The sequence below is a fragment of the Pseudophryne corroboree genome, chromosome 6, assembly GCF_028390025.1.
Source record: "Pseudophryne corroboree isolate aPseCor3 chromosome 6, aPseCor3.hap2, whole genome shotgun sequence".
Classification (NCBI taxonomy): domain Eukaryota; kingdom Metazoa; phylum Chordata; class Amphibia; order Anura; family Myobatrachidae; genus Pseudophryne; species Pseudophryne corroboree.
Window position 1 is genome coordinate 559,777,131 of NC_086449.1, and position 25,906 is coordinate 559,803,036.

At 40.3% G+C, this 25,906-nt stretch overlaps 1 protein-coding gene across 2 annotated transcripts in view; it reads right to left on the bottom strand.

The window, feature by feature from the left end:
• Positions 1 to 3,574: 3,574 nt before the first annotated feature.
• Positions 3,575 to 25,906, bottom strand: part of CFAP54 (cilia and flagella associated protein 54) — a 736,502-nt gene continuing 714,170 nt past the window's right edge. For both annotated transcript variants that reach the window (XM_063927747.1, XM_063927746.1), the window contains exons 68-69: positions 4,638 to 4,712; positions 3,575 to 4,350 (exon numbers count right to left, since the gene is read on the bottom strand). In XM_063927747.1, coding sequence (XP_063783817.1) covers positions 4,231 to 4,350; positions 4,638 to 4,712 — 195 coding nt within the window. In that variant the 3' untranslated portion in view covers positions 3,575 to 4,230. The remainder of the gene's footprint in view (positions 4,351 to 4,637; positions 4,713 to 25,906) is intronic.

A 25,906-nucleotide genomic window follows, 5' to 3' on the forward strand; every position in this document is an offset into this window, starting at 1 on the left:
AGCATTTCTGTGAGGGAAAATGGCGCTGTGTGCTGAGGAGAATAGGCCCCGCCCCCTTTTCGGCGGGCTTCTTCTCCCGTTTTTCTGAGACCTGGCAGGGGTTAAATACATCCATATAGCCCCCAGGGGCTATATGTGATGTATTTTTAGCCAGAATAAGGTACTATCATTGCTGCCCAGGGCACCCCCCCCCCAGCGCCCTGCACCCTCAGTGACCGCTGCTATGAAGTGTGCTGACAACAATGGCGCACAGCTGCAGTGCTGTGCGCTACCTTATGAAGACTGAAGAGTCTTCTGCCGCCGTTTCTGGACCTTCACTTTTCGGCATCTGCAAGGGGGGTCGGCGGCGCGGCTCCGGGACGAACCCCAGGGTGAGACCTGTGTTCCGACTCCCTCTGGAGCTAATGGTGTCCAGTAGCCTAAGAAGCCAATCCATCCTGCACGCAGGTGAGTTCACTTCTCTCCCCTAAGTCCCTCGTAGCAGTGAGCCTGTTGCGAGCAGGACTCACTGAAAATAAAAAACCTAACAAACTTTTACTCTAAGCAGCTCTTTAGGAGAGCCACCTAGATTGCACCCTTCTCGGCCGGGCACAAAAATCTAACTGAGGCTTGGAGGAGGGTCATAGGGGGAGGAGCCAGTGCACACCACCTGATCCTAAAGCTTTTACTTTTGTGCCCTGTCTCCTGCGGAGCCGCTAATCCCCATGGTCCTGACGGAGTCCCCAGCATCCACTTAGGACGTCAGAAAAAACATTAATTCTGCAAATTGTATAAAATTAGTTGGAGGGTGGAGATTCTTTTGATCAATAGTACATTCAGGTGTGAATGAGTCCTGTATAACAAAAAGGATTATAAAAACAAACAAACCAAATGGATACATTAACCCTTTAAGATTTTTTTACAAGTCTAATGCTTCAGTCATGGGGCAATAGTCAGTACTGGTCGCTGTTTTGCTAAAAACGCAGACAGACACTTATTGGCCGTCTGTGCATGTGACGTGATCGCATTATGCATGAGCGACCCTTCACAATGTGATCGGATCCCAGAAGGATGCAATCGCATTATGATTGACAGGCGGGGGGACAGCAACGCGGCATTGGGGGGTAGTGGCACAGGAAACGCAGGCGTGTCATGGCAATTTTCGGGGTGGCCTGATGACATCAACTGCGTTTCCTGTAATGTGAAACATGATGGTGAAGCGCCTGGATACGCAGCCTGGCTGCATATACAGGGGTCGACCTCTATTTCCTGATTTTGCAATGGAATCACAATTGAATTTTGATCGCATCGCTGGTCGGTGCTACGGACTCTGAATAACCCCCATACTCCTTTAAAGAAGTGCAAAACTCCCAATATTGAAGTGATCAACCTCATGAATGAGAACATTAGTCATATACAGTAGCACAATCCAAACTAATGATGGTAGAACATAAGTTGAATCCAGAAGATCCACAGATAGAGAAGGATTTTAGCAAATATATTTGCAGTACGATTATGTTTCCATCAATTTACATGGTGCAGCATCCTATTATCAGTGTATGACAGCTTATTAGAACCTCCAGAAAAATTCCTGTTAGTAACATCAGGGTAGAAAAATGAATGTCCAAAGCTCCATAATTATTTATTAAAGATGAGTGTAACCACTAAAAAGCATCTGCATCCATCACTGGGTTTGGAGATACAGTATACACCACGTTGTTTCACTTTTTTCCCATCTCTTGAGTATTGAGACCATGATACACCCAGATGTTAAGAGGACACTCCGTTACTAAGCAACTGCCACAGGACAAGAGTTATAAGACTGTCCAGCACCTACCTTTGACATTATATGGTGAGTTTTCATATTCCACCATACAAAAAGCAATTGTACAACAATACACACTATGATCTCGTTTTCCTTTCATTTTATAACCACATTGCTGGGAGAACATTATACACATCAATAAGACAAAGAAAGCACCAGGACAATCCTTCCTATCTATTAACTACAACCCTCTGCAGAGCCGGCCATAGGCATAGGCAAACTAGGCAATTGCCTAGGGCATTTTGTATGCCTAGGGGCATCAGCAGCTTCTGCTGATTAAAATTATATGCAGCATGCCTATATTCTGTGTGTAGCATTTCATATGCAGATACAGCCACAGTCTCACACAGTATATAGGCATGCTGCATATCATTTTAATCAGCAGAAGCTGCTTGTGCATCCTAGCCACATAGCAATGCAAATAAGATGCATTTTCATTAAAAAAATGTGCCCGACGTTAGCATTGAGGCAAGATTTATGAGGACACATCTGTATTCAAGCAGAGGCAGAGGTCACAGTGTTAGTGGCAGTGTGAGTGTTGTGTGCATGTGAGTAGGTTGGTTGTGCAGTAGTGTTCGGAATATGTGTAAGGAGCATTATGTGTGTCATGTAAGAATGCATTAATAATGTGCAACATATGAGTAAGGGGCACTATGTGTGTCATTATATGTATAAGGGCATTAATAATGTGCGGCATATGTGTAACAGGGTACTACTGTATGTGTGTCATTATGTGCATAGGGGCACTAATAATGTGCAGCAAATGTGTAGGGGGCACTATGTGTGTCATTATGTGTATAAGGGCATTAATAATGTGCAGCATATGTGTAAGGGACATTACGTGTAAAAGGGCATTAATAAAGGTTGACATAATGTGTAAGGTGCATTATGTGTATAAGGACATTAATAATGTGTCTCATATGTGTAAGGGGCATTACTGTGTGGCATTATGTGTATAAGGGGCTCTACTATGTGGCGTTGCATATAGAAAGGGCACTACTGTCTCGTCTAATGTGAATAAAGAGCAATATGGTGTGGCGTAATGTGAATAAGGAGCAATTCAGTGTGATGTAATGTGAATAAGGAGCTCTACTGTGAGGAGTAATGTTTATAAGGTAAAATGATACTACCGTGGGATGTAATAAGAATTATGGACACTATTGCATGATCAAATGTGAATAAAGTTGCAGTACTGTGTAGCGTAATTGGAATTGGGGGTACTATTGTGTGGCCATGCCCCTTGCCAGCAAAAACACACCCCTTTTTGGGCTGCGCGCCAAATGTGCGAACTGTTCCTATTTAAAATATAGGGGGTACAAACCCCAAAATAAAGACTGCTATGGGTTGATGGTGCTGGGAAAGAGGTGCAAGGTCAGAGGCGGAACCATCTGTGGTGCTAGGGGGCACCAGCCAAAATCTTGCCTAGGGCATCATATTGGCTAGGGCCGGCTCTGACCCTCTGGAACTGAAATTGAGTAGTTCTAACGTCTTAGGCTGCAAGTCCAAGAATTTCAGACCCTTGTGCCACAAGTCATCCGCAACACTAGAGTTTATTCCCTTACTACCAGTTTGGTTCATGATTTTTCAACATATATATTTGCAAATATTTTTCAGTTTTAAATGTATTGTTTACACCAAATTGCACTAATCCTATTGCCAAAGCCTATTGCATTTATGTGATTGTCTACATTATGCATATATGAAATTAAATTTTCTATTTTTAAACATAGCCAGCAAAAACAACTTCCAGAAATAAGTTTGATATTAACATTTGTTTTCATAGCAGTTTATTTTCTTGGCTTAGAAATGACAAAGAAGTAGAGAGATGGATTTCATGAGACATTCTCACGTGTGAAATGCAATTAAATACAGGTTGAGTATCCCTTATCCAAAATGCTTGGGACCAGAGGTATTTTGGATATGGGATTTTCCCGTATTTTGGAATAATTGCATACCATAATGAGATATCATGGTGATGGGACCTAAATATAAGCACATAATGCATTTATGTTTCATATACACCTTATACACACAACCTGAAGGTCATTTTAGACAATATTTTTACTAACTTTGTGCATTAAACAAAGTGTGTGTACATTCACACAATTCATTTATGTTTCATATACACCTTATACACACAGCCTAAAGGTCAGTTAATACAATATTTTTAATAACTTTGTGTATTAAACAAAGTTTGTGTACATTGAGCCATCAAAAAACAAAGGTTTCACTATCTCAGTCTCACTCAAAAAAAGTCCGTATTTCGGAATATTCCGTATTTCGGAATATTTGGATATGGGATACTCAACCTGTATTGTAAAAACTTGCTAATAAAAAAAGACTGTGAATCAAAATTAGTAAATATATGCAATTTATCTAACATAAATGTATTTGAAAGTGATAAAATGTAAGTATAAATTGATAGCTCAGGTAAACTGTGATGCTGTCCAATCTAGCAGGCTTCCCTTCATTAACATACAGCCGTGAGTCAGGTCAAAGACTCTCTCCAGCCTGATTAATGATGGCACAGTGATGTCAAATGGAGCCTGTGAAAGGAAGGAAATTATAGCTGTGAGAGAATCATTTTTCTTGTCATAGGAAAGCATCACATCCATTTTCGCACTTAAGAAGATTAATATAAAGCAAAAATGTGCTGCAATACCCACCAAATGAAGAGGAGCAGACTGAAACTATGTACATTTAGTATAAATATTCTATGGATAGAGTAAATAATGTATTATGTATAATTTACAGGTATGCACACATTTTACTTTTCTAATATTAATTTTATGTAGATTTTTAACTCTAAACTGAATACACATTGGAGCTTAACCTGAGTAACTGGTTGTGGATTTGGAGCAGAAGACAGCAGAGCTTGAGCTTCAGAACAGCACTGCAGGATCATTAACTGCAATACAATAAAAGTGTATTTAGTTAGTTGTTTTATAAAAAAAAAAATGAAATACATCCTTTAACCACTTAACTGACTATTTTTTACTAGCAAAACTGATCAGAAATTGTCAGGCTTTTAAAATGTTTTATATAGTTTCAAAAATAAGAGTTATGGTAGACTTACCATGGTTAACTCTTTTTCTTTGATGTCCATGGGATCCATGGTCCTTACATTGTGGTGTAGGCAGTAGTAGTTGACCGGGCACCACACAGTTAAGCTTTTAACTCCCAGGATGCATCAGTCCACATCCTCATATACCCCACCCCGGCCTAGGGAAGCCAGTTTTGTTAACAAGCTCAATGCAGAAGCAGGATTTTAGGAGAGAAGGAAGACCTGAACATACAAGATACACTATCCCACATAGCAGAGGAGAGAATCATCAAAGAGGGAAAAATATGCCCCCCAAGACAGGTGCGTCAGGGTGGGCGCATTGTGGATCCTATGGACCTCAAAGAAAAAGAGTTAACCATGGTAAGTCTACCATAACTCTTATTTTCTTCATCAAGGTCCATAGGGAGCCACAGTCCTTACATTGAGGATGTCCTAAAGCAGTTTCCCCTATGGGTGGGGACGCTCCTAAGTAGAAAGAAGATTCCGATGCCCAAAGGAAGCATTCTGAGAGGTATCAAAGGCATAAAACCCTCAGAAACGTGTTAACAGAAGACCAATTAGTTGCCTTGCAGAGTTGTTCAGCAGTAGCACCTTGGCAAGCTGTATCTAAAACAAGAAGATCAGCTCGAATGTAAGCCTCTGGAATAGTCATGCAAAGCCACCTGGACAGTGCTTGTTTACTAGCTGGCCAACCTCACTTATGGAATCCATACAGGACAAATAGAGAATTCGTTTTCCTGATCACTTTGGTACATTCGATGTAAATCCTTAGTGCAGGAACCACATCCAGTAAGGCCTCTCCAGACGATAGATCTGGGGACTGAAAGGCTGGAACTACTATCTCCATATTTAGATGGAACTTGGACATCACCTTAGGAAGGTGACCCACCTTGGTCCGGAGAACTGCCCTATCTTGATGGAAGATCAGTAATGGAGGATGACAGGAAATCGCTCCCAAATCAGACATCCTTCTTGCAGAAGCAATAGCCCAAGACCAAGATCTGGCCGTACCAATGATTTATATAGTAGCATGATTACTCTTTCTTCTCTTGTGTCCATCCCCCGTTTTATGCATGCCAATACCTTAATTAGCCTTTGCTACTGCATTCTTGCACTATTACTACGTCTATTGTCGATGAGTACCCCCAAATCTTTCTCCATTACTGATATGCCTACCATTTCCCCCATTTAATTTGTAAATTGCATGTTTGTTTTTGCCCCAAAATGCATAACTTTACATCTCTCTATATTAAACCTCATACTCCACTTTTCGTCCCAAACTTCCAATTTAATTAAGTCATTCTGTAGACAGTCAACATCTCTATCTGTTTTAATTATTTTTTACACAATTTAGTGTAATCTGCGAAAATGGACACTTTGCTCCCAAGACCGTCTCCCAGGTCATTTATAAATATGTTAAATAGAAGAGCCCCTAGTACAGACTCTTGAGGTACACCATTTAATACTTTAGCCCAGTTGGAATACTTACCATTGACCACAACTCTCTCTTCTCTATTTTCCAACCATCAATTTCCCAACCAATTTTTGACCCAAGTACAAATTGTGTTTCCTAGTCCAAGCTCCCTTAGTTTATGTATCAATCTCATGTGCGGTACCATGTCAAAGGCTTTAGCAAAATCTAAAAATACCACATCCACAGCGTTTCCATGGTCTAGGTTCACACTTACTTCCTCATAGAAGCTAATTAAGTTTGTTTGAATAGAACCTATCCCTCACAAACCCATGCTGGTTATTAGTAATAATTTTGCCAGACTCTAAGTTTTCCTGAATGCTATCCCTTAATATACTTTCTTACCGGCCTATAATTTCCAGGATGAGTTTTGCTTCCCTTTTTAAATAATGGCACTACATCTGCTATTCGCCAGTCCCTTGGTACCAATCCAGATTTAATTGAATAATTGAAGTTTAAGTATAAAGGCACTGCTATTTCTGAGCTTAGCTACATTAAAACCCTAGCGTGAAATCCATCTGGGCCAGGAGATTTATTAGTTTTCATTTCATTAAGTCTCTCATGGACTACTTCTACGCTCAACCGAGTATTGAGTAACGGGGCATGATCATTTACGTTATTATATAGTATTCCCACCATTTGGTCCTCTCTAGTAAATACCAACATAAAAAATTAATTCTATTTCTTTGCTTTTTCCTTGTCATCAATAATCAGAGCGCCCAACTCGCTTTTTAATGGTCCACGGAGGATACCTCGGGACCTGCAATACATACGGCAATTGCTGCAGAACCCCCATATTAGGTGGCAAAGTAGGAGGCGTCAAGTGGTCCGCTATGCGCGTTAACACCTTAACCACCCAGGGTGTTTACTGCCCAGGCACTGGTTGGAGCAGTCGTTGTGGTTTTGGCACATAGCATTCAACACCCAAACTGTTCTGCACAAGGTCCTATGGTGATAATGCTGCAGCACAGACCTTACATGAAACTAGCACAGGTGAAATATCCTCTTTGTTACCTTTGCCTTTGGAAGACATTGTAACTGGATAAGTAAAAGCTAAGCACACACAATGTACAGCTTTAACTATTGCAAATGTGACAAAAGACAAAGAAATTGTGAAGTACCACAGCCCTGAACACCTGTACTCAGGACATTTGAAAATACATTTTAAAGGGATAAATATCACTGACAGATAGAAACGCAGTCAGACAGCAGAGCTAGCACAAGTTACTTACAATGCAAATAAATAACAAGTGCAATGGGCACTGAAGTCAACTACTCACACTGCAGTTGCAGGAAGGACTAGTGCATGTATAACCTGGCCCTTGGGGAAAGGTATAAAAGGAGACAGAACCCTTTAGCATTCCCAGAGTCCTGTAGCACACCTGTTCCCATTTGTAATGTGGATCAGAGACTCTAATAAGAGAAGAATGTGGGGGAGGGGCAGCCCAGAAACAAGAGATCCAGCTGTGGAATCTGGCTCTGTGCTGGGGAGGGGCCGCTGGGAGAGTACTAACATCCCCTGGCTGGAATTAACCACCAGGTACCCCAGCCTCCATTATCCCCAGCGCCTGTATATATGCCCTGGTGGCCTAGTAGGTCCGCAGTGCACTCTATGGTCTGCGGTCACATTAGCGCCAGTGGTCCCAGAGACCAGAGGCATGAACTGCATATATTGCAGGTCCCGGGAACGGGAGCCCACCTTACCTGTCTCCCGTTCTCTGGCTGCAGTCCGGGGCCCTGGACACTCTACTAGCGTGGCGACCAGGAAGAAAATCTGCTGGAATCGTCAGTCTCTCAGCCTCACTGACATTGCGGCACCAGCGGAGGATTGTTGGAGTGTCAGAGCTAGGGCTCAGACAGACTCCCAGTGCCTGCTCACTCATTTATGCTTAGTAAAAGAAAACAAAAAGCTTTTTCAGATCTGTGAAAGGTGCTCCAGCTCTGTCAGCACCAACACTAAAACTGGCTTCCCTAAGGAGGAGGACTGATGCATCTTGGGAGATAAAAGCTTAACTGTGTGGTGCACTGTTGACTCCTACTACCTACGCACCAATGTAAGGATTGTGGATCCTATGGACCCTGATGAATAAAGTATTTTTTCAAATCTGCTTAAATATTTAATTTAAAAGAAAAAAAGCCTAGGGGATGTCTTCCACCACCCAGTGTCTATAGGCCCACATTATAAAATCACCTCCCATCCTCCAGTGTCAATAGACCTCCTTAGTGGTCATACATCCTATTAACTGTATCCACCACATTCCCTTACTAGTAAAAGAATCCCTGGTTTATAAGCCACACCCTGTAAAAATCTACAGTTTATTTTTAAACACCCCCCCCCCTCACCTCCACTAATAGCAGAGCCCACCTATGGTCATCATCTGTCCTTAGTGCTGAGGGGACACTAAGTTCCCCTCATTGCACTTTTGTCCTTGGCGCATTGCGCTTTTGTCCTCGGCACATGCGCTCCAGCATACAGTTCTCACAGATTTATTTGGGCACAATTCCGTCAGTAATGTTATTGGTCTCGGACCACCACATCACTACAGGGGGCATTCGGGGGGAGTCAGAGGAGATCCATACTGCACATATGCAGAACGGATGTCCTCTCCAAAAACTGCGGGACAGAATGGCAGGGGCAGTGGAATGCGAGCTCCAGGTGCCATAAATGTTAGAAGGTGCTGCACTGTCAACATGAAAGAGCTCTAGCTGTGATCTTAGTTTGCTGAGCGGACCATGTCTCATTCCGTGCACTACTCTTCCGCAATCATGTCGGCTCAGCAACAGTCCACAGCTGCCAGTGCCACCCACTAATACAAAGGTCGGTGTGTGTGTGTGATCTGCACTGTGTGTCTACGTGGAGGAGGGGGGGGGGGGGGAGAGGAATGGAATGTATGCTGCAGTGTGTGTGTGTGTGTGTGTGTGTGTGTGTGTGTGTGTGTGTGACACTCTACAGTATGTGAGTGTTGGATGGGGGTGGATAGCCGGCAGCCCCAGTGTGTGTGTTTTGGGGGGAAGGGGCAGTCTGCAGTCCAGTGTGTGTGTGTGTGTGTGTGTGTGTGTGTGTGTGTGTGTGTGTGTATGTATGTGTGTGTTTGTAATCTACAGTCCCAGTATGTGTGTTGGGGAGGGAGCAGTCTACAGTCTAGTGTTTGTGTGCGTCTACAATCTGCAGTCAGAGTGTGTGTGTGTGTGTGTGTGTGTGTGTGTGTGTGTGTGTGTGTGTGTGTGTGTGTGTGTGGAAAGGGGGGGTGGCAGGTCTGCAGTCAGACTGTGTGGGGTGGTGAAAGTCAGCATGAGTATAGGGAAGGGAGCAGACTGCAGTCCATTTTGGGAATATAGCCATACTGTCAAAAAACTCAAATCCTTACCAACAATGGATGCTGAGATATGGTTGTTCAGTATGGACGTACAGAGCCTATACACTGTAATTCCTCACAAACAGGGCTTATCAGCAATGCGGAAAATTCTTTGTAATCATCAATTATATGATGCATTTTATTTTGGAATTGTTGCAATTGATAGTAACCAAAAATTTCTCTATGTATGACAATAAATTTTACCTTCAAACGAGGGTGTGTGCGATGGGATCAAATGTGGCCCCATCATACTCTAACATATAAATGTTTGATGTAGAAGACTCCAGTAAAATTAACATTAAACATTAGTAAGGAATTGGTTAATTTTTTGAAGTGTGTATTACATTAGAAGATGGAAATATAGGTACCAGCTTTTTCTCAAAAGTTACAGATTGTAATATTCTGCTTAGACATTATAACTGTCACCCTAGATCGTTAATTCAGGGGCTACCATGTTCTAAATTTTTGAGAGTTAAACGTATCACATCTGACTCGCAATTAGCGGAACTTCAACTACAACATATGAAACAAAAATTTGTTGATAGGGGATATGATGAAGAGCAGCTTAATAATGTCATGTTACAGGTTATGCAACTTGATAGGGATCAATTATTGTGTCAACAAACAGTCACAGAGAAGCCACCATTTCTCCCTTGTGTTGATATATTTACAGATATTAGTGGGAAAATGAATCTAGCCACTAAAAAATTATGGTCCATTATCCAAAGTGAGCCAGATCTGAAACTACATAACACCAAACGTATGCCATGCTATAACAGGGGGCACAATTTGATATTTTGGTCAAGGCAGATGTCTCCAATATGCAAACTAGTATATCCAGACCATATCTTCACAAATATGGATGCTTTAGATGCACATGTACTACATGCAGATACCTCATTCCAGGAGGAGAATTTTACTATCCATTGTCTGGGAAGAAATCCGGCATACCCTTACCTGTAATTCTAGATACGTAGTCTATCAAATAATTTGCCCCTGTGGCCTCTATTACACTGGGAAAATGGAAACTGCATTTAAAACTAGAATGACAGTGCACCGTTCCGCTATTAGAGCTGCCCTTAACACAGGTACCAGTGAGCAACCGGTCGCTAGCCATTTTGCGCTGAAAGCACATCCTTGTGCTCTCTTAAGTATCATATGATTGACCATATAAAACACTACGTGGGGGCAATATGGTGCTTAAGCTATTACAGTGTGAGTCAAGATGGATACATCATTTGGGCACAGATGAATGCGATATTTGCTTTAGTGACACAATGGGTGGGATTCAAATGATATATCACACCCAATTTCCTTTCTAAAATGATCTCCGTTATCGCGCATATTGCACCCATAGTGATCAGGTGTAGCTGTGTAAAGGGTTGGGTGCCTCCCTACTTAGGGGGTAGCGAGCTGAAATAATGATACCACGCCCCTGAAGGCAGAAACAGAACAAGTGTGGAAAGGGGTGAAAAGAATTGAATCCCGCCCAATGAGTTCAAAACATTTATACCTATATAAATGATACATAGATGACTTGATCATATTCTGGTCTGGTACCCAAGATGTTTTGAACAAGGTACTAACAACACACAATAATTTAATACATCCAATTAAATTTACATGGGAATGCAGCGACTATAACATAAATTATCTAGACATTTCCATAACCAGGGTAGGAGATACATTACAAAGAGGTATTTATGTCAAACCAACTGACAGAAATAATCTTTTACATACTGTAACAGGAGTTTTCATCCTCCTGCACTCAAACAAGGATTACCGTATTCCCAATTTCTGCGAGCATGCACAATTACTAGTGATCTGTGCAAGTTACAGACTGAATTAAACTCCATGATGGCCAAATTTACAGAGCAGGGTTATGATAATGAGAATTTGAAACATCAAATGCACAGAGCTCTAACACATACCGTACACAAGCAGATTTATTAAAAACTAACCCACGGAAAACACAGGATGAGACATGCTTAACGTGGGCAAATCACTTTAACCCTGTGAGTCACAAAATCCATGGACAAATCAATAAGTTATGGCCGATAGTTTCTACAGATCCTGATTTACCAATATTTAAACAAATAAGAATTATGCAATGTTTTACAAGGGAAAAAAATCTTAGGGATTTACTTATAAAAACAAACATAACTTCAACCCAAGCAGCAAAGCACACATTTTTAAGTCCAAAGAAAAAAGGCTGTATCAAATGGGCAAACTGTATCACATGCCGCTCAATGACCAGTGGTGAAACTTTTAGACATCCACGCACAGGGAAATCAATCAAGATAATGCATCATGTAATATGCATGTCCAGATTTGTCTCAATTATATTGGGAAAACAGAAACTATGTTCAAGGAAAGGATAGCAATTGTCGAAGTCAAAAAAATATTACATAAAGAGAACATACAAACTACACACATTATGAGTCGCTATACTTGCAAATACGCGCAGCGAGCACAGTCATATATGGTAACACACGCATTTACACGGACATGCCACAGAGATGGATTCGACACTTATTTCATACAGTACATAATTATAATAATATCAAGCGCCAGACATCATGATGATTTAAAATTATATATATTGAAGTAATGTCATGTATGTGTATTATTTGAACGAAACCAGATAGACCAGTCATGTTTACTATTGAAGCAACCAGATTAATGTGTAGATTCATTTGATACTTGTTATTAAGTTGTAGGACATTGCAACACGGAATTATGATTAAATGTATAAAAGCTTCAATCACTTTTATTAGAACAATAGATATTCCAAACAGGTGGTGGACAGGAAACTCATGCTAGCCCCTTTGGACGTCCCCAAGGCTGAACCTGTTCAGCATACACAAAGGGACTGGTAACACATCGTGAACCCCTCCCCCAGAAACTAGATAACACACTGATCACACAGGAGCTTAGTTCCTGTTTTGGTCTCAGAGGAAGATGGAGTCCCAGCATTACTTTACAGAGAGAGAGAGAGAGAGTGATATGGAAAGACGAATTTATATAACTTAAGGATAATGGTATTGTATGCTGGCATGTAACTGTATGTAACTTTATGTATTAACTGCTTACTGTGTGAGTTGTAATCATGTAACTATAGGTATACTGTACTTTGTAATATATATTGAATCCATATCCTTTTAATAACAAATATATACATCAATGAGCTTTGGAACTCAGATAATGTGTGGGTGTATTGTTTTCTCTTATGGGATGCAGTGTTTTGCGATGTACAGCGCACTTTTATCGTATATGGTAATAAGATGCGCCTGGCGTCTGCAATATATATTAGAGCGGGCATTTTAAATATTTGTGAGAAATCAATTTGGCATTCTTAGATGAGGGCTCTTACGGGATATCAGGGTCTTAATGATGCACTGTACATTACAAACGCGACTGTAATTGACCGCCTCCGATGGACGCATTGCGAAGCTGATGAAAATAACATCCACGTTAATGTATTGTTGTGTTATCAGTAAGCCAATGATATAAAATTTCAAGGGACAATGCATTTCTCATAATATTTAAGATGCTAAAATGTATTTTTATTGTTGCAAAACAAGGTTCAAATAAGTCATATTGTGTTTGATTCAGATTGGATTGTTTATCTGTTTAAGTAGGTTTAAAAGTATATTTAAAAGTTGCTGCATAGCCTTGATATAGTTTTTATTTTTAACTCAGCCCTAAAATAACTTCTGGTGCTTGTATGATGTGTGATTTCTTTGTGACAAAGGAAGCCGCATGGTCTGTCCTCCATTTTGGACTAACCACATAGCCTGTCCACCATTTTGTGTAACCCTCATGGATGTGGAAGGGGGAGGAGCAGCGGCCATTTTGGGAAGGTCATTTTCTAAATGGCTGATTTTCACTGCTCAGAATAATTAGCTTTCCTTGGTCACATCAAACACCATTTATGAGTTACCAATGCATTTATTTAACCCATGCCATAGTCAATTACAAATAGTTTCAGCTGGGCCTAGTGAGAGTTAAGAGATGAATACTTGATGTAAGAATTACACACAGATTTAAAAAAAAAAGTTTTTTCTTTTCTTTTACCTCTAGGATTTAGTTAAAATCTGCTTGCTAGTTTAGGATAGTCATTGAAATGTTAATTAACCTGTCCCACTACCCTCTTGAACAGGCATATGAACCTCTGTTGATATGCAAATTAGAGACTTTGAAGGAAATGCATTCATTCAGTAGGTGTGTACTGTGTGGGGGTTCTTTGAGAGTCAAGTGGTATATATATTATATAAATATATATTATATATAATATTATTATAATTGTGTGTATATTTATATCAGTGTATGTTCTGCAAGATAGCTATCTGAATCATATCATTTAAATTATTGATTATTGCTAGAGTCATTATAGATCTGTGTGAAATAGGATACATTTGTTGCTATATAGTTAAAACTAAAATAACAGTGTTTAAGGAAGTAAGTATAAAGACACAAACGCAGGTCTGCATAAAGGTTTATACAGAACAAGTTGTGTCTAGTGGGCAACAGTAGTTAGTATTGCTCACATTTATAGATGCTGTGTGATTTGTTTTATTGCGGACGCAGGGTTTTGTACATGTGTCTCGGACAAAGTAAAGGACTGCGCACGCAGCGTAAGGGACACGCACGGTCGCGTGTTTGCGCAAAGTGCGTAAGAATGCGGGCGCTAAGTACAATTATACAAAAGTGTCGTTTAGTTCAAAGGTGGGCTAGTAGACATTTAATACAATAGCACATAACTATCAGATTTCAAAAGCAGGTTACTCTAAATTTAGTTTAAAAACTGTATTGCCTCTGGGGTAAAGCTGCCTATCTGAATGAATCCAAATTTTCTGTACAGAAAAGACAAAGTGTACTTGAGCGAGCGAACGTAGGAGTGAGTGGAACTGAACCCCGGAAGTCGGGTCCCCTGGTACATCAAGTAAGAGGAGGCTTGGTGGCGTGAAGTGGCTGAGTCACGTTAATATAGATTGAAATACGCAAATCGTGAGGTGATTTGCAGAGGAGCGTGATAGTGCATAGTATTGCGATTAAAGTTAAAAGGTTTTTGTATTATGCTCCGAACTGTGGGTCGCAGTTTGTACATTGACCCGTGGTTGTACGGCAGATAGGTAACAAGTACCTATATGCTATGCGATTGGACCGCGCATTTGTGGGTGCAATATATATAGCGCAACTGGATACCCCTTTACGAGCTTTTGCGTAAAATCGCGGTATCATTAGCGCTGTATAGAGCATACGCAAGTGTGATTTGTGTATAGGTGTATAGGGAGTTTTCGCTGGTCTCTCTCAGGAAATTCTCCTGCGGCAGATATTCACTGGAATAGGTAAATCACTCCTAAACACTTCCAGTGAATAGAAACCAGATAGGGGCCTCGCTGGGTACACGGTGGTCACTATTGGAGTGAGTCGTGGTACTCAGTGGAGAAGGAGTGGGTGAAAGCGCTCTAAGAACTTTCACCGTCTATCTGCGGTGTGCATTGGGGATTGCGTAAAAAGGAAAAAGTCCGCGATGGGATCCAATTGCACAAGCAGTGGGCGTTTGGTAACTAGGGTTCAGGTTGAGGTGCCGCGGCCCAGGGGGTCAGCGAGGTTTATTATGTGTGGTAAATATGGATCACACATGGAAGACTTTTTGTCTGAATGGGTATGTATGACTGACAAAGATAGGGTACCATTCCCTAAAGTGGGCAGCTTTGAACCAGAGGTATTGCAGAACTTAAGGATAAGAATATGTCTGATAAAATCCCAAAAACAAAGGGTCAGACATACAAATTGTTTAAACCTGTGACAGCAAGAGGGGTTGGTGAGTTTGATCCTAAGGTATTGCAGGTGGTATGTCTAACCAAAGTCATATAAGACAAGAATGGAAATATAAGAACTGTTTGAACTTGTAGTAACAATAAACAAGTAGGAAGAAAAAAAAAGGGAATGCAAGTACACCGCCATATGTAGATGTGGAAGCAGTTACGGCCAGCATACAAACTATAGAAAATAATAAAAATATGAAAAATATGACTGTAACCTATATATGTACTAATGAATGTTGAAGTTTTATTTAGGAGGAGAAGATGACCTGATCATTTTCAGCCATTTCTCATGCACCCAGAGGAGTATCCAACCGGTAAAAGAAGAGCAGTAGCCTGTGGGGGAAGTGGCTGAGACCAGTGGAACAGGTAAGTATGGTATCATTCGTGTACATATATAGTAAAACCAAAAAAAAATAAAAAATCAAGAAAGTAACGTCAGAAATGGAGAAAAAAACCTGTCCGCACATTAGTATTTGCCAGTAGGAAAGCGGACAGAGACAAGGTAACCCCAGGGTATTTCTTTCAGTTACCATATAAGAAGTATTCATTCCTAGTAATGCCCCTAGTAAAGATGAGCTTGGAAATGTTTGTTGAACCATGTACAGACCCTTAGTACGGGATGAGAAGGATTGAATGGAATACTTCGCATGACCTAGAAGCTTGTTAAAAAAAAAATTGTTTTTGTCTCTTGCAGTAATAGAAAACTCTCCATCTGGATAAGACCACTGGTAAACACTAATTAGGCAAATGGGAGGTGGCTGTATCTGTGCAAATGGACGGGCTCAATAAGGGCATTGAGTGTCAGGGTGCAGACTTCTTTGCAAAATTGGAAAGGGGTCACAGTAGCTAATTTTAGATAGTGTGCTATTAAACATCACAAGAATAGTGTTAGGTGCAGAGAACAACAGGTGGAGAGGTTGAGGACGTTAAGTATACTGGCACATACAGGAAAGACCCATCAGTCCAAACCCCAGATCCCTAATGGTCAATAATATGTTACACTTGTAGGAAGGAAGGGCATTTTGCCAGAGATTGTAGGAGTAGTAGGACACATAGTCAATATAGATCCCCTAGACAGAAAACACAAGCCACATTATTAAACACATAGACGGGACCAAGGGACATATAGTAAGGAATCATAAGCCATATAGAAAACACAGATTCGGTTAATGAGAAGAACAGAATAAATGCAAATTACTAATGTCGCATTCTACTGTTCTAGATGCATGTCCATCACAGGTAGAGGAAAATATCTCACAGATACCGGGTTCCCTATGAACTTAGGATGGACAGGACACTGGACTGATGGCTTGGATAGTCCCAGTAGAGATAAGACACACAGAATTTTTTTTTTTTTAAGGGGAATAGACCAAGTAGAGAATCACTTCCCCGTAGTGCCCAATCCAGTTGTCAAATTTTTATAAACTCTTCTTCACCTCTACAAACTCCTCTGTCACCAACCTCTATTCTGTTTCTCTACAGTTTCCTCTTCATCTTTTGCGTTCACACAGGGTGGTACAATACATGGACCCAAGTACAGTTCAAACTCCACATGCCTAGGTCCTTCAGAGTTCTGACCAAACCCAGTATATCTCAACAGCATGATGATACCAGTATTACTGCAGTGTGCCTTGTCATGCACAAAGGGTGGAGAATGGGAATACTGGTGAAGGGAAATTTTGTATAGACACTGACATGTCTGTTGGTGAATGGCAAACCTGACATTTTCTTTTTCATTTTCTTCTTCCTTCTCTCCTCTAGAGATGTTTTTTTTTTTTTTTCTTTTTTGAGTTATGCTCATGGTACTCTACATTGCAAACATACGATAGTTAAATTAAGATACAAAAATTTGTGTTCCCTGCAGGAAGAGGCAGTCTGGAGGACAAAGGGGTATGGCCAGGAGTCCTCAGGACTGTGGGCAGGTGGACATGGTAAGCCAGTAGCCCCCAGAGCATACCTTCCAAGTCTAGCTGAGGTGGCACATGGTCTGACTCATCTAGGCAAAGAGGGTAGGTGCAGGCTGATGAGAGCCTATTGGGGTGCGCCAGGATTCTATTCTAATGCAGGTAAGAAAGCAATGACCTGTCTTACTTGCTTGAGGAAGAATATTGGTAAAGCAATACCAACAGAGCCATCCCATATCCCTCCTGCAGACGGATCTTTTCAGGAAATACAAATCGACTTCGTACAGTTAACACCCTTTAGGAATTATTGTTATGTATTGGTGTGCACTGATGTTTTCTCAAACTGGGTAGAGGCATTTCCTGCCGCCACGGATGCTGCTGTGTTTACCGCAAAGAAAAATTGCGCAGAAATTTGTGTGTAGATAATGGTACCCCTAGAAGTAGGAGCAAATCCTGAAATTGTACTATTGTGATCATAGATACTGGCACTAGTATTATGTAGCTTCGGAACCACTCCCAGATCTTCACTCAACGAATCACCCTCTTCGAAATTTGTTTTGGTTTTGGTATTTGGTGTATTTCTGATCATTGTGCGGATCAATCATGACATGAGGTTGTCTTCCAAAAACAACCCAAAAAAAAACACAATGAGGTGACAGTACAGTACCTTGTTGAGATGAGCCAGCATTTGAGAACTTGACAAAGAACTTGAAACTGTTGATTGCTGGTATGCCAAATGCTAACTGTCTTGATTGTGAACCAAGAGACTGTGTGATTGTTCTTACGCTCAGGTTGACTAATAGACAGGTGGGAAGGACCATACCAAGATTTGTTGACAGCACTAAAGGTCGCTGAAAGAGAGACTTGGGTCCACTCGTCCCACTGCAAGAAGGTCGCTGATCTGGAGAGAACTCGTGACAAAGTAGTTTATTGCTCACATTCATCGAGTTTGTGAACTGTGTATTCGAAGTGAACTGTGTGTTCCAAGTGAACTGTGTGTTCAAAGAGCAAGATGGAGAGCAAAGTGAACTGTGTGTTCCAAGTGAACTGTGTGTCCAAAGAGCAAGGCAAAGAGAACCTCGTATCACCAGAGACTCTGTTCCGTGAAGACTGAGAGGCGGTACTGTTGAACACTACCTGAGCGTACTAAAGGACTGCAGAAAGACCAGTCATTGTAATTGATTTGTTATGAACAAGAGTTGTTTTGTTCTATTTCTCTTTTCTCTCTTTCCCGCTGACAAACATTTTCTTTCAGGACAGTCTATTTTTGCGAGGTTTTTTTTTTATGAGGAGTCGAGTGTGGAACTGGATCCCAGGGTTAGCCAATCAGTTTGTTAAAATCAGAGAAAAATCAAAGGTCTAGTAGTTATGGAGTTCAGAGGTAATCAGGAACAATCAGACAACGGCTATTCACACATTGCAGATAAAGAGCTCATTAATATATGTGGAAGAAAGGTTTATTAGTGGCTCTCCCCAAACTCCGAAGGTTTACGTTATTTAGGAAGGACGCTACTTATAACCCTTGTTCAATGATTAAACAGACCTAGCATACATTCCAGAAATGGAAACAATGTTCAGAAAATGATAGGAATATGTAGATCATGAAAATGTTATATGTCACTGTCACGATTTGTTTGTGTCTTCTTCACCTAGCCAGCAGAACCTCAATTGAATCCAAACATCAGTGTACAAAGACGTAGGTACATGTATGTGTGAAATGTTCGTCGCAAATCAGACATTATAGGCCAAAGCACTGTCCCAGCATATTCTATAGGTTGAATGTTGTCCCACACCCAACCAGTGGTCCCGTGACCACCGGGTGCATATAGAGGATGTCTCATCCTCCTCCCTGTCTTCCCCAAATATAGTCAAGTGTCTGATTTGCGAAAATGCATACATACTTGTGTCTAGGTCACTGAATATGGTATGAAATATTTTTTCTTATGTTAATAATTGATGGCAGTTATTGTTTACTGCCAAAGGGTAGACTGTCGAAGTCAAAAAAATATTACATAAAAAGAACATACAAACTACACACATTATGAGTCGCTATACTTGCAAATACGCGCAGCGAGCACAGCCATATATGGTAACACACGCATTTACACGGACATGCCACAGAGATGGATTCAACACTTATTTCATACAGTACATAATTATAATAATATCAAGCGCCAGACATCATGATGATTTAAAATTATATATATTGAAGTAATGTCATGTATGTGTATTATTTGAACGAAACCAGATAGACCAGTCATGTTTACTATTGAAGCAACCAGATTAATGTGTAGATTCATTTGATACTTGTTATTAAGTTGTAGGACATTGCAACACGGAATTATGATTAAATGTATAAAATCTAAAATCACTTTTATTAGAACAATAGATATTCAAAACAGGTGGTGGACAGGAAACTCAGACCAGCCCCTTTGGACGTCCCTGAGGCTGAACCTGTTCAGCATATACAAAGGGACTGGTGACTTATCGTGAACCCCTCCCCCAGAAACTAGATAACACACTGATCACACAGGAGCTTAGTTCCTGTTTTGGTCTCAGAGGAAGATGGAGTCCCAGCATTACTTTACAGAGAGAGAGAGTGATATGGAAAGACGAATTTATATAACTTAAGGATAATGGTATTGTATGCTGGCATATAACTGTATGTAACTTTATGTATTAACTGCTTACTGTGTGAGTTGTAATCATGTAACTATAGGTATACTGTACTTTGTAATATATATTGAATCCATAGCCTTTTAATAACAAATATATACATCAATGAGCTTTGGAACTCAGATAATGTGTGGGTGTATTGTTTTCTCTTATGGGATGCAGTGTTTTGCGATGTACAGCGCACTTTTATCGTATATGGTAATAAGATGCGCCTGGCGTCTGCAATATATATTAGAGCGGGCATTTTAAATATTTGTGAGAAATCAATTTGGCATTCTTACAATCAAACAAGCACTCATTAAGAAACATAGCAATCAACCTGTAGCAAAACATTTTTTAGTTGCCAGACAATCTTTCAACTTTAAGATACAGGATAATAAATCATGTGCCGCCCTTACAGCAGGGGAAGGGGGACGGGGGGGGGACACAGATCCAAAACTTTACTTCGCCTTGAATCCAGATGGATTTTTAAACTACAGACACTAACTCCACTGGGTTTAAATGAACAATTGGGTCTCAGCTGTTTTATATGATTTGGATATTGGCTATCGGTTCACTCGTTCTTTGTAACCTATGTTTAAAAAAACTAGGAAAGAGATATATGTTTCATTTTTCACAGGAGCGTCTGACTATACATACTGTAGCAGTATAATGAAATGTTGAATAATCCATGGAGCTGAACATGTTATTCTGAAGACAACTACATTCTTTGAAAAGGCAAAGTCCATGTTTAATAGATTAAAGCATACAGTACCTGTTTAAATGTGATGTGGTATTACATTATACTTATTATGATAATTATTCATATAGGCAGCAGGTTTTAATATGCTGAATATATAGATACCGGCATATAGTAGCCTATACTCCATGGGTTAATATTTTCACATATATTTTTTTTTATATTTTTTTATATTTATTCACATATTTTTATATACTTCATATTCTGTATTTATTTCCACAAATGTGCATACACTGTAACACTTGTTATAAGTGATATTCAATACAAAGTTACTTAACTTTGTTCTTAATGCTGTTTTTGAAACTACTGTATGTGACATTGTATTTTATTGTTTTTGAACACTTCCAGGCTGCGTTCCCGGTTGTGGAGCACCTTGATGTATTTAGGGCCTAATTCAGAGTTGATTGCAGCAGCAAATTTGTTAGCAGTTGGGTAAAACCATGTGCACTGCAGGGGAGGCAGATATAACATGTGCAGAGAGAGTTAGATTTGGGTGGGGTGTGTTTAAACCGAAATCTAAATTGCAGTGTAAAAATAAAGCATCCAGTATTTACCCTGCACAGAAACAAAATAACCCACCGAAATCTAACTCTCTCTGCAAATGTTATATCTGCCGTCCCTGCAGTGCACATAGCTTTGCCCAAATGCTAACAAATTTGCTGCTACGATCAACTCTGAATTACCCCCTTAAGCACTCACGGTTTGCATTACTTGTATCCTGACGAAAGAATTGCAGTAAAAATTCAGAAACATTGAAGTAAATACGGGATCCTGTGTCAGATTTAAAAAGACGGATGAGTGCCACCCTCTGGTTACTATAAATATACAGTGCATCCGGAAAATATTCACAGCGCTTCACTTTTTCCCACATTTTGTTATGTTGCAGACTTATTCCAAAATGGAATAGATACATTTTTTCCCTCAAAATACTACACACAATACCCCATAATGACAACATGAAAAAAGTTTTTTTGAGACTTTTGCAAATTTATTAAAATAAAAAACTGAGAAATCATATGCACATAAGTATTCACAGCCTTTGCTCAATACTTTGTTGATGCACCTTTGGCAGCAATTACAGCTTCAAGTCTTTTTGAATATGATGCCACAAGCTTGGCACACCTATCTTTGGGCAGTTTCACCCATTCTTCTTTGCAGCACCTCTCAAGCTCCATCAGGTTGGATGAGAAGCGTAGGTGCACAGCCATTTTCAGATCTCCCCAGAGACATTCAATCGGATTCAAGTCTGGGCTCTGGCTGGGCCACTCAAGGACATTCACAGACTTGTTGTGAAGCCACTCCTTTGATATCTTGGCTGTCTGCTTAGGGTCATTGTCCTGCTGAAAGATGAACCGTCTCCTTAATCTGAGGTCAAGAGCGCCCTGGAGCAGGTTTTCATCCAGGATGTCTCTGTACATTGCTACATTCATCTTTCCCTCTATCCTAACTAGTCTCCCCGTTCCTGTTGCTGAAAAACATCCCCACAGCATGATGCTGCCACCACCATGCTTCACTGTAGGGATGGTATTGGCCTAGTGATGAGTGATGCCTGGTTTCCTCCAAACATGACACCTGGCATTCACGCCAAAGAGTTCAATCTTTGTCTTATCAGACCAGAGGATTTTGTTTCTCATGGTCTGAGAGTCCTTCAGGTGCATTTTGACAAACTCCAGGCAGGCTGGAGTGGCTTCCGTCTGGCCACTCTACCATACAGACCTGATTGATGGATTGCTGCAGAGATGGTTGTCCTTCTGGAAGGTTCTCCTCTCTCCACAGAGGAATGCTGTAGCTCTGACAGAGTGACCATCGGGTTCATGGTCACGTCCCTGACTAGGACCCTTCTCCCCCGATCGCTCAGTTTAGACAGCCGGCCAGCTCTAGGAAGAGTCCTGGTGGTTCCAAACTTCTTCTATTTACGGATGATGAAGGCCACTGTGCTCATTGGAACCTTCAAAGCAGCAGATATTTTTCTGTACCCTTCCCCAGATTTGTGCCTCGAGACAATCCTGTTTCGGAGGTCTACAGACATTTCCTTTGACTTCATGCTTGGTTTGTGCTCAGACATTCACTGTCAAGTGTGGGACCTTATATAAACAGGTCTGTGCCTTACCAAATCATGTCCAATCAACTGAATTTACCACAGGTGGACTCCAATTAAGCTGTATGAACATCTCAAGGATGATCAGTGGAAACAGGATGCACCTGAGCTTAATTTTGGGCTTCATGGCAAAGGCTGGAAATACTTATTGTATGTACATGTGATTTCTTATCATCTCAAAAAAACTTTTTTTCACGTTGTCATTATGGGGTAGTGTGTGTAGACTTTTGAGGGGAAAAAACAAATGTATTCCATTTTGGAATAAGGCTGTAACAACAAAATGTGGAAAAAGTAAAGTGCTGTGATTACTTTTCGGATGCACTGTATATATATATATATATATATATATATATACACACATACACAATCTAGTACATTAGTACACACAATTTAGTAATTTAGTACACACAAAACTGGATTCTAGTTGTGGGATTACTCTAGAGTTTTGAAATATATCTAGCACCCCATGTCAGTTTGATACTGCCCCTGTTTATTTTTATTTCCCGTCATTTGGGAAATGGGGGGGGGGGGTGGACAGCCAGCACAAGCTCCGAGTGCCATGCATAAATGCTACACCTGTGCGGAGCGGTCACATGTGATGCAACCTTGTCAACTGAAGCAATGCTGGCTGTGGTTGCATCACATACGACCATGCCAATTAAGTAGTTAATGCTAGTTACATATGACATTAACACAAATAGGCCTCCGTTTCTGATATTTGTTTTCCTATATTAATGCATTTCCTATTTTTCTAATGAAAATAGTAGGAACTTTAAGTTACATAAATAGATTGCATTCCGCTGCTTCCTCTGGCTACCCATACTCAATGTGATCTAGTTTGTTGGTCAGACTGCAAATTGACTGAATACATACTGTTCCCAAGTGCCCTGATTTCAGCTGAACAGTCTGCCCTGTGACTGGCTGAATGATGAAGTGTTCCAGTTACTGTACTCCTAACAATAAACATTTTGTTGAAGAGAAAATGTTATGTTTTATTTGGCTTATGACAGCTCAAGAACAAAAATAATATTATTTTTTTTTACTTACAAAAGTAAATCAATGAGGGTTTTCTGATTTACTTTATTCAATAGATGCTTATGTTAAAACCATGTGTAAATATGTGTGTATTTTTTTTCTTATTTTGGTATAATGTGTCTTATGAGCCACTGTTTATCATACTAGGACCACAGGGGTGAGAAAATGGTTATTCTTCTGGGCCTCGCAGTACAGAGATGTTGAGAAGAGCTCCAGTGTTTTTCAGTGGGGGGCTGTTTTTAAACTATGAGAAGTAATTTCCATTCTGCATGCTACAAATTCCAACCTACATTTCTCTCTCAAGCAAACTCATGTATGTTTTTACAGTTTTTGAGCTAATGACTTGCTTGTAATTAGTACTACCTGTGTGGGGGTATTGTACAGTGAATATTAGTTTATTTTTGCATCTTGCCTGGTGTTTACTCAAACACAGTGCTAATTATCTCCTTTGATCATTTGGCCATTTGAGGTCAGGTGTAGACTGACACACCAACTATATCTTTTGACATAGCTATACCAAGATACAATTTATTTAGGAAGGACAGAATGGGAATAATTGGAGGAGGGGTGGCAATGTATGTAAAAAAAACCATAAATGCTACATTAATACAAAATATTGTATGTCACCCTTTGAGTGACCATAGAAAAGGGGGAGAAGAACACTATTCGCACTATGGTGATCTATAGATCACCAGGCCAAGTGCAGGAACTGGACAGGACCTACTGCAGGAAATCCCTAAAATGGCTTTAAAGGGAGAGGTAATAATCATGGGAGACTTTAATCTGCCTGATGTACATTGGGAGGGGTCTTTTGCAAGTTCAACTACAAGTGGCCAATTTCTAAAGTGCTTACAGGGAGCATCCCCCAAGCAATTGGTGAGGGAGCACACTCATAAAGACGCAATATTAGATTTAATATTCACAAATGGTGACAGAGTATCAAACATGTGTGAGTGAGAACCTAGTATCCAGTGACCATCAAGCAGTATGTTTCAGTATAAAGACAGCATCCAACTCATGCCACACAAAAACAAAGGTGTTGGATTTTAGGAAGGCTAACTTTGCAAAAATGGGGAGATGTGTAAGTGATTTATTGGCAGATTAAAGCAACTTGGAAGGAGAGGTGGGAAAAATGTAAAAGTGCAGTACTAAAAGACACATACCTTTGCATCAAAAGGGTTACGAAAAGCACTAGGAAAAGGAAGCCACTGTGATTTACAAAATAGATATTAATAAGGTTTTAACAAGGTCCAGGTGGGAGAGACACATCAGAGGTGGGAGAGACTAAGACAGTAGAGCAATTAAACATGCATGGGATAGATATAAGGATATCCTTACAAAGAAATAAGTATCAAATAAGGTTTGAGGTAAAAATATGGATTAAAAAGGGGCAGACTAGATGGGCCAAGTGGTTCTTATCTGCAATAAAATTCTGTTTCTTTATCGAAAACAGATGTGTCCTCTTACATCTTTGCTCTGTGCGCAAAAAGTCGTGCTACACATAACGAGTGAGTGCTGTATGACTCAGTAGCACTGAGCAACTTTTTTTGTGCTTTTTTTCTGTGAAATGCATCTTAGACGCACAGTATAATAGGACACATGAGCAGTTTCTGCTGATTAAAATGATGTGCAGCATGTCTATATTCTGTGTGTAACTGCAACTGTGTTTGCATACAAAATGCTATGCTGCAGTGTGGCAACGTGTAACGTGGCATTTCGGATGCAGATAGAGCCACAATTACACAGAGTATAGGTATGCTGCATATCATTTTAATCAGCAGAAGCTGCTTGTGCATCCTTACATTATTGTGCATATTACATTATTTTGCATCTAAGATGCATTTTTGCAGAGAAGCTCTAACCATTTTAGAGTCACTTCAGATGGAAGGAGGAGATAGTCAGGACAAGGAAATGCCTATATTCGA